Source organism: Silene latifolia, chromosome Y, assembly GCF_048544455.1.
Source record: "Silene latifolia isolate original U9 population chromosome Y, ASM4854445v1, whole genome shotgun sequence".
Classification (NCBI taxonomy): domain Eukaryota; kingdom Viridiplantae; phylum Streptophyta; class Magnoliopsida; order Caryophyllales; family Caryophyllaceae; genus Silene; species Silene latifolia.
In genome coordinates this window covers 123139773-123150127 of record NC_133538.1, presented here as the reverse complement: position 1 = coordinate 123150127, position 10355 = coordinate 123139773, and the positions used below count along the sequence as shown (strand labels likewise).

Below are 10355 nucleotides of genomic sequence, written 5' to 3'. Positions count from 1 at the left end.
TACTTGTGTAACTGAGATCTACGCAAGAGAGAATGATTTGAATGAAGGTATATCTATTTAAATAGTATACCCAATAGATGAGATCTATGGTCTCAAGTAAGTTCTATATGACTAAAGAGACCAAGTGTAGTAATCATAAGAGTATGTTCTCAAGATAACTACACGAGGAGACCAAAAGGAAGTTTTGGAACAAAATGACTAATATAAAGTCTTAACAAGAGTTTTGACTAGTTTATGAAAAATTTTGACCAATAGTTTCAACCTTGAGATTTACTTAAGAGCCTAAATGAATCAATGTAACATCCTAGTAATAAGCGATATTTATGACTAGAGGTTGCAAGGATTGATATACCGATATCCTCAATTGCTAAAGGTTAAACCATGCAAAAGTCATTACTTAACTTCATTATGAAAATGAATTGGTTAAACCTCCTTCTAAAATGGATATTTTGAAGGACGTATATTAGATATTACTTATATTTAATAAATGACATTGCCACACATCATTATGACATGAATGTGTTAGAGATTTAAAATCTATTTCCATAAGGTTAAGATGAAACCTCTTCGAAATAGGAATTTTGAAAGGATATGATGGGAACATATATGGTTTCATCTTAATAACTTTGCAAAGCAACATACATTCCAATTTTGAAATGTTTTCGATTAAGTAATAAATTTCGAAACATGTGGAATTAAGTGGGAGTTTAGAAATTATCATGTGAAGACATGGAATTTAGTGGGAGCTATCATCCTCTGAATGTTTACAACTCATTACTCATTAGGAATGACGAGCTAATATCTTCCTTCACAAAGAAGTATTTGAGTTTTCAATTCTGGATGAATTTGGACTATGATGAATCCAATTACATCAAGAAATATTGGATTAGTATTAAGAGATACACATCGTATCAACATACACATAGGTTATTCATGTAGATGAAAATGGAATTGCCATTAGCAGTCATGGTCGTTCATTGAACCTAAGAACGGTTGATCTCATGATTATAAGTTACTAATGTTTCCGCCATTAGAATAATCATGCACATGTCCAATTATAAATCATATGCATAAGAGCATGATGAATCATTGGTAAGCCATAGTAAAAACGTCATGAATTCTCGAGAAGAATTCGATGAGCGATTTCGGTGTTTTGAGAATATACTGTTATGTGTCAAGAGGTTGCACATATTATAGAGAATCCGAACACACGTAAAGATTTATGAAAATCCTATACTTTTCAAGCTAAAAGGAGAAATAGGAAGTTTGGAAAGATACTTAGTTGAATAAAAGGTTGCTCAAAACTAATCTTTCCTAATATGCTAGGACTTGTGAGAAGTGCTAGGCTAATCATCTTGACAAATTGTTGCAAGACTCTACAAAACATATACCTAGTGCATTGTGTGTGGATGGAGTACTTGATCAGTGCAAGTTATATCATTCATCACAAATTTGTTCATTATGTGATAATCAATAAGGAAGTTCTTTAAGGATAAAGAACCGAAACCAAGGTCGGGAACCTTGATGTGTACTTGGTAAGGTTCATGCAATGAGTGATAACATGAATATAAAGGATAATACGATTAAGAAGTTTGAACACATGGACACGTAACATGTTAAACTTCTATTGCAATCAACAAGTGTTTACACACTTACGATATGCATGACAAGGTTGTAATATGGTATTGACTACCCGAGTGTGATGTCGACATTTGTCGTTTGAGTTATTATTAACTCACCTTATACTTTGTTACATCCAACGGGTTGTAGAGACAATTGAACCCCGTTTAAGTGAACACGGATTAGCATTGTATTTGCCCATAGTTACTTGTATGAGGTGACGTCTCGATGTGACTAGAGTGTGATGCGATTGATGGCAAGTTCAAGTGCCATAGAGTCATGTGAGATGACTAGTCGATCACATAGGCAGACTGATAGGAACATTTTGTCGGGCATTATGACCGCTTATAGAGTTCTGGCAAATTTATATAGCCTGGTCGTGGCGAGAGCTGCTATAGTATTCAAATAAGTCGATTCTTTTGACTAAAGACTATTCGCCTAAGATGGCACAGTTTCAGATTAACTTTGATTTGTGTTACTACGACCTTCGTAAATGGGGTCAAATGGGCATATTTTGGGTTATGATGGATGTGGCTAGTTGAAGGGAATGAGTGCGATAGGAATTATCCACCCCTAGTCAGGGTTATAACAATATCTCAGGGCCACGCTCGGAATGTATCCATGGTGGATAAATCCGGTCAATCAGTTATTCTCCAGATCAAGGAAACCACTCTCGATATGATCACTTGCAAGTACGACCTGAAAGACACCTTGCATTGAGTGGGAGATAGTAATAGGACAAGAGAATTGGTGACGCACACTTGTCGAGGACAAGTGGGAGATTGTTGGAATATGTCTCCTCCAACAATAATGCGATCACGACTGTTGATCATGATGATCACATGTTTAAGTCTCATTATAAATAATACAATTGGGAAGTAATTTTTACTGTCAACTGGTCCACACATATCGGTAATGATTGGTTGACTAGAGTTTGACATTTGTCGTGCGCGGTGGTGATCGATTGATCCCCTAGGTCATACCTATAGGGCAACACTCTTAATTGATCATTTAATTGATCGTATAACGTTACGAGTCAATTAAATTATTTAAAATTGACCGAAGATTTTGGAAGTATTATTTACGTATCTCATTGAAATTTGATTAAATGAGATATGGTCTGAGTAACCGAATTGTTTCATTACTCAGATGAAATTATTGTTTAAGGAAATAATTGAAATTGAATGAATTATTATAAATACAATTTATTGTGATTTATAAATTGGTAAAATATTTTGGTACAAGTAATTATGAATTACTAAGTCGATTTTTATATATGACGTATTTTTATTAATACGTTGATTTTTAATATGTTAAAAATACATAACAATTTTATGTAACATATGACATGTGACATAAGACAAATTGACAAAAATAAAATGGATTCCATTTTACACATATGTACCGAAATTAAGGAGGATTAAGGATAATATTGTGTTTATAATGTGAGTGGTAAACACAATGATTACCTATTAAACTAGCCATGCAACCATAATGCTCATTGTGAAGAACAACTCAAGCATGCATTGGCTCCCTCTAATCCCCCCCCCCCCCCCCTTCCACCCGGTTTTTGAGATGAAAAACTACTTTGGTTTTTCATCTTATTTTACCTAATATACACTAAAATGTAGTTAGTGTATTATTCATTCTTCATTCATCAAAAATTAAGTTTTTAGAAAGATAAAAACCTTCCTCTTCCTTCTCTCTAAAACCGGTTTTGAGGAGACCAAAATAAAATATTTTTGGGTCAATTTTTCTACAAAATTAATATTGTCTAGTATTCATAAAATTAATTTTATTAAGAGTGTGCTTTGGGTATAAAGATTTGGGAGAGATCCTATACTTGGATCTTAGTTCTTCCACTAATGAAAGCACAAGAACAAGAGAGAAGGTGATCTCTCTTGTGCCCATATAAACCGAATTTCCAATGTAAGGATGAATGTTTCTTCTTTATTTTGTTTATAAGTTTGCATGCATAAGATCATTTATTAATTTTATGACAAATTAAAATAAAACATATATGAATATGTTTGTATATAGATCTACTTTTCTTTCAGAAACTCATAGCTATAACATAACAATGGGTACCACAAACCGTTGCTGGTGTTAATTTAGTAACAGTTTTCGAAATGTCGTTTTCTTAAACTAGTAACGGTTGTCTAACAACCGTTGATAAGAGTGATTCTATAACGAGGTTTTAGTAACCGTTAAACGTTTTTTATAAAGGTTTGTTAAGCAGCCGTTGTCACCTTATAATAACAACGGTTTTCGAGGAAAACCGTTATTATTATTAACGCGGTCTAGGTTTCCGCCAATATTTGGAAAACGGTAATCTAAGTGTTGTTATTATATGCATTAAACCGTTGTGATATGCTCGTTATTGATGGCCAGATTTGGCGTAGTGAGACCATGCTTGGTTTTAAATGTTGTCTTCCACTCATCTCCCTCTCTGATTCTGACCTGATGATAGCCTTGTCTAAAGTCTATCTTTGAAAAGATCCTTGCCCCACTAAGTTCATCTAGGATATCATCTAGTCTTAGAATATGGAATCTATACTTGGCAGTGATGTTGTTAATGGCTCTAATGCTAGTACACATTCTCCATGTTCCATCCTTGCTTCTTTGGTACAAGCAATGCAGGCACTGCACAAGAGCTTAGAGAGTCCCTCACAAACCCCGTGCTCATCAGTTCTCCTAATTTCTTATGTAAATCATGTGTTGCCTTTAGATCATTCCTATAGGCTGCCTTGTTTGGTAGCACAGCTCCTGGGATGAGATTAAAGTAACGCTCCATTCCTCTCAAAGGTAGCAATTCCCTAGGCAACTCTTTTAGAAACAACCTCATAAGCCTTCAACATTTGCCTGATTTCAGCAGGTAGTGGTAACTCTGCTTCTTCTGTTATTCCCTTAGTAAGGAGAATACAGATAATCTCCATGTTGTTTAACTCTTGAACCATTTATGATTCACCAATCATCAACACTTCCTTGGAATGCTCAACAAGAATGGGTGGTGCTGTGTATTTTAGAGTTGGTGGTAGGGGTGTCAGAGTAATCTTCTTCTTTCCTAGATTAATATAATAAGTGTTCTCCCTTCCCTGATGCACACAGTCCCTCTCAAATTCCCATGGTCTTCCCAATAATAGATGACAAGCATCCATTGATAGTACGTCACACAAAACCTCATCTAAATAATCCTTTCCAATGGAGAAAGGAACCAAGCACTGCTTATCAACCCTTACTTTAGCTCCCTTGTTTAACTATCTTGGTTTATATGGTTGAGGATGGTCCTGTGTAGACAAGCTCATCTTCTCAATCAAGGTTTTTGAAGCAACATTGGTACAGCTACCCCCATCAATTATCAGATTACAGACCCTCTCTTTTATTGTGCACCTAGTTCTGAATATCTGCTGTCTCTAGTCCATCTCAAGTGGTTGAGGTTGGGCATGCATAACACTCTATGTCACAAGGTTCAGACCTGAGTCTGGCATGACAACCATCTCAGTCTCCTGAACTTCCTCACTTGCCTCAGCATCAGGCTCCTCTTCATTGTCATAGACTAGAACCTCATCCTCTCCCCAATGTATCACTTCCAGAGTACTTAAAGTTCTCTTAAAAGGACAATCTTTGGTAAAGTGATCATATCCTTGACATTGAAAACATTTTTCAGAGGAATGGTTTTCTTTTGACCAAAGTCAGTTGACTTTGAGGTACAGAGATAAAGGCTGGTCTTTCTGCGGTGGCATCAGAACAGGTGGCTTAGCTACGATCTCCTTGATTCTGTCAAATGCCTTTTGACAATCATCGTCTCACATAGTGTGGTCCGTCTTCTTGAGCTTCTTGAATATGGGTTCGCAGATCATAGGAGCTTTGAAATGGAGCGACTTATATATTGCACCTTGCCTAGGAAACCTCAAACTTCCTTTTTTGGCTACGGTTGTGGCATCTCGATTAGAGCCTTGATATTGGATGTATCAATCTCTATCCCTATTTGACTCCCTACATATCCCAACAGCTTACCGGACGTTACCCCGAATGCGCACTTCTGAGGGTTAAGTTTCATGTTGTACTTGCGCAATTTGAGAAATAACTTGCGAAGGTTGGCGATGTGACCTTGCCTGTCCTTCGACTTAACGATCATGTAATCTACATATACCTCCACCTCTTTGTGCCTCATGTCATGCAATAGGGTAGTTGCGATGCGTTGATATGTTGCTCCAGCGTTGATTAACCCAAGTGGCATAACGGTGTAGCAATAGGTTCCCCACTGAGTGCCGAACACCATTTTATGCATATCCTCTTTAGCCATTTTGATCTTATTGTATCCTTCATACCCATTTATGAAATAAAGGAGTACGTGATCTGTTGCATTATCTACTAGTATGTCGATGTGTGGCGGTGGGAAGTCGTCTTTCGGACTGGCTCTGTTCAGATCTCCGAAATCAACAAAAAATCGGATTCGCCCATCCTTTTTGGGTACGGGGACTATGTTAGCCACCTAGTCTGAGTACTCGAAAACTTTGATGAATCCGGCTTTGAATTGCTTGTCTACTTCTTCCTTAATTTTGAGAGCCCATTCTGTTCTCATTCGGCGGAGCTTCTAATTTACAGGCTTGAAACCTGTTCTGATTGGGATTCGGTGCTCTACAATGTCCATGTCTATCCCTGGCATATCCTTGTAAGACCAAGCGATGAAGTCTTTGAACTCATAAAGGATGTCGATGAAGCGAGTCCTTTTAATTGGGTCCATGGTCGTCCCTATCCTAAGTTCTTGGGGTTCTATGTATGTCCCTATGTTAATAGGTTCAATTATCTCTATAACTGGTGCCCCTTCCTCTTCTTCTAGTATTTCTTTAATTATGTAGAGAGGTAGTTCGATTGAGTCTGGGTCAGGATCATCCTCAGTATCATCACAAACAGAATTGCAATCAAAATAACACGAGGAGTAAGCAGAATCAGATTTATTCATATTAATGTTTGAAAATAGCTGAAACAAAGAGACCATCTACGCAGTAGTTAGTGGCGGCAGAGGGATAGTTGCATGGACATTTCCCAGAATACTATTAATAAACGATGTTATGCTAGGAGAAATGTTGGGATGGGGAATGATAACATGAGGAGACTCTATAGCGACTTCTCTAGACTTAGACTCAGGTTCCGATTCTGACTCCAACTCAGACTCAAACCCGTTGTCTTCTGGTTCTCCTTTGAACATCTATCCTTCTCAAGTTGTAAGACTGAAGAGCCTTCCTTTATTATTGGTCCATTTGATCGACTTCCTCCACCCTCTCTGCTGATTGGCTGGATCTGCATCTGTGATGAGCGTTGATGGTGAGATTGTCGTCGGGTCTCCCAATCAAACACATTTATATTCTCAACAAACAACTAGTTAGTGGTTAAGTCGAGGTCGATCCATGGGACGGTGTGCTTTGGGTTCTAAGTCTATCTATCTCAATTTATGCTAGTGTCACAATTGAATTGGGTTTGTAGTTGTGTTCTAGACTAATGCAACCAATAAAGTAAAACAAGCAATAAAAGGATGAATGTAAACAAATGACTAAAAGTGCTAGGATATTAGGGGTCCATAGGGGATTCATGGGAGTTGATCATACAAACATGTTTTCAATTATATGCAAGCCCTTATTGTTGTGATGGGATCGAGTTGGTGTATATCTTACAATCCCTAAGAAGGTTTGGGTCCCGGAGCCGAATCGATTAGATTGTACAACACCTACAAGTTGACTTAGTCCTTCCTATCCAACTATATGCATGGTCTAATGAGGCTCGAGTTGGTTTATGTCTTACAAGCCTCATTGAAAAGATAAGTGATGGGTGAAAATGCAAGTATTCATAGGCTCGCAATTCATCAAACATAACATATGCATAAGTTGAAATCACAACAAGAAAGCAAATAAATTATGTGAACATATTAGATTAAGCATGAATTATTCCCCATGTTTGTTTCCCCTAATTACCCATTAACCCTAGCTAAGGAAACTACTCACTCATGACAAGTTGAATATGTTAATAAGGTTGTCAATCATACAAACAAAGCAAAACATGATGAATAAATGAAAGTGATTAACAATAATTAAACAAGGGTAAAGAGAATTATACCTATGAAGATGATTCCAAATAATAAAGCAAAGAATAAAAGAAGAGTACTTGATTGATTGATGAAGAGTTGTCAATTCTCCAATAATAACCCAATAATCTTCAATTACCCAATAATAAACTTGAATTACTCAATAATAAACTTGAACAATAATTAAGGAAAAATTAATGTGTAATTTTGTGGAAAGATTAAAGGATAATCTATTCTAATCTACTCTTAATCTAATCTAAGGAAAGTTGGTTCTAAGAGGGCTTACTACTATGGGAACTTATTTTCTTGATTATTACAAATGGAGTATATATAGTAGTACATCATTAGGTTAAGCAAGGGTAGATTTGTAAATAGCATTGCTAAATGTTGAGTAGGGAAATGCTCCTCTCGAAGGAGATGCGCATATCACGTTGCTAGTCCCATCACAATATGCTCGGATCGTCTTGAAGCACGGTCGGTTCTGCCAAGGGATCCGTGCGTCTCTGGGAGAAGACGCTCAGATCATGGATCTTGGAGACACTCGGATAGAGCACGGGACGCTCGGATCATGGGTCTTGGAGACGCTCGGATCGAGCACGGGGCGCTCGGATCTGAGAAAGTGTTCTTCTTCATTCTTGTCTGCCAAACAATCCGAACGTCTTGGAGGGGAGACGCTCATCTCGAGTCTGGGGACGAGCGTCTTGAGTCTCGGGACGAGCGGATTGGCGGACAGCTTGTCTATTTAAGCTCGGATTGTAAAACGGACGTCATTTCTTCATCAGGACTGCTATTGGAGTGATTGAAAAGCCTAAACCACTTGATTTTTTGACGCCGTTTCATCTAGCATACTTTCAGAGCCAAAGGAGCAACTCTTGGTTTGGTTTCCAAGCAATTTCTTCTTGCAATGGCTTCCTTCTCGTCATCCTTGCTTTTAAGCCTACGATCCTTCTATATACTCTTTATTCCTACATCCTTGGTCATCATTCTTGCCTCCTCTTCATACTAGTCCATCCAATATCATCAAAACGCTTCTAAATATGCACGGGAGCCGGAAATTCCATCTCATTTATCTCCTTTCCTACAAAACATATGAAATGCACTAGGAGCGCAAAATAGGAAGGAATTGATGGATAAAATGGCCATGAAATGCTATATTAGTATGCAAAATAGGTTCAATTAGGGGACTAAATGTGCACAATTAAGAGTCACATCAAGCATTGCAGGGTTAAAATGGTCATCCTGTAGTATCATGGTAATAATCTCATCTTGGGCTGCCTTGACGAATCGATCCTTTCCGAATAAAAGGCTAACAGCTTGTTCGTCGAGACAAGGTGTCGGACGAGTTTTGACGGTAGGAACCGTTTATTAAAGAATGAAGTAGCAATCATGGAACACTTCGATTTTGGCTAGCTTGTTGCCTTTGAATATCTAAGGTTCAGGAAACCCGTGAAAAGATTCATGGTCTCCTTCCTTGATGAAATACTCATTCGGTGTAGAGTGATACGGCCACATTTAGACTCCTTGATGTTTACGATTATGAACTTGAGTGAGCATTTTGAAAGCCTCTGCTTTTGTAGGTTTGTATCCCAATCCTAATGGTATCTTCTGGGAATGACCCTCCTTGAAAGACGGGAAAGTACTACTCCTGATAGGGTTTAGTGGCATTTTTTTAAAGTATCCCTGAGATTTGAGTATGTGGTTGACCACCGGATTAGAATATGGGTTGAAGTATAGAGGAGCCAATTTACTTTCTACGAGATTGATGATCTGGAATCCTCCTAGCTCGTGCATTGGATCTGACACAAATTGGTTATTGGAAATTTTCTCGATTACTACTTTAATGGGTGATGAAGTGATCGTCACTACTCGGCCATCTAAAGGGATCTTGATCTTTTGGTGAAGTGTGGATGTCATAGCTTTGGAAGCGTGAATCCATGGCCTACATAGAAGTAAGTTAAAGGATGCCTCGATGTCTACTATCTGGAAATTGACTTTTCTTTCAACTGGCCTAGTGGCCACAGTAAGATTGATAAGGCCTATTACTTTATGCCGTGTGCTATCATATGCGCGAACACCCTGATTACTCAGAGTCCAATCTAACTCTTTCATGCCTAGTTTATACACCATTTTTAGTGGTATGACGTTGACTGCGGAGCCATCATCCACTAGTGTCATTGGTACATTCTTCTTAAGACATGTGACAGTGATGTACAAGGCTAGATTTTAAGTGACGCCAAAAGGTGGCAAGTCTTCATCTGAGAAAGTAACTAGGTTACTAAGCTTGATTGAGTTCTGAAGGACTAGGTTGACTACATCATCAGGAGTAGAGTCGTATGCCACGTTGAGTTTAGCCAATGCTTGCAGTAAAGCTTGGCGATATGGAAATGAACTAGCCACTAGCTACCAGACTAAAAGATCAACCTTTGTCTTCTGTAGTTATTTCATTAGGTGATCAGTGGCGGAATTCGCATTACTATCCATTGAAGACGTGACATTCCCATTGGTAGCTAAATTACTCGTCTGTCCTGGGGTAACATTTTGATATAGGCGACCTGATCGAGCAAGATGATCGACGTTAATATCTTCTAAGGCTTTAACTAAAGGGTATTCTTTGAGGTAAACATCTTCATCGTCGTATGTCCAAACGCATTGA

The 10355-nt window shown here is 38.0% G+C and overlaps 1 protein-coding gene across 1 annotated transcript; it reads right to left on the bottom strand.

The window, feature by feature from the left end:
• Positions 1-4207: 4207 nt before the first annotated feature.
• LOC141628839 (uncharacterized) lies at positions 4208-9877 on the bottom strand. The gene is made up of 3 exons (XM_074441934.1): positions 9451-9877; positions 5096-5263; positions 4208-4446 (listed from the first exon to the last, which is right to left on the bottom strand). Exons 1-3 carry the CDS (start codon positions 9875-9877, stop codon positions 4208-4210), a joined length of 834 nt encoding a protein of 277 aa, XP_074298035.1.
• Positions 9878-10355: the final 478 nt, after the last annotated feature.

Coding starts and splice junctions, on each gene's coding strand:
- LOC141628839 (XM_074441934.1), bottom strand. CDS start 9,877: ATGACACTAGTGGATGATGGCTCCGCAGTCAACGTCATACCACTAAAA. Junction 5,264..9,450: donor GATCATCAATCTCGTAGAAA/GTAAATTGGCTC, acceptor TTCAATGTCAAG/GATATGATCACTTTACCAAA. Junction 4,447..5,095: donor GGTTGTCATGCCAGACTCAG/GTCTGAACCTTG, acceptor TGTTTCTAAAAG/AGTTGCCTAGGGAATTGCTA.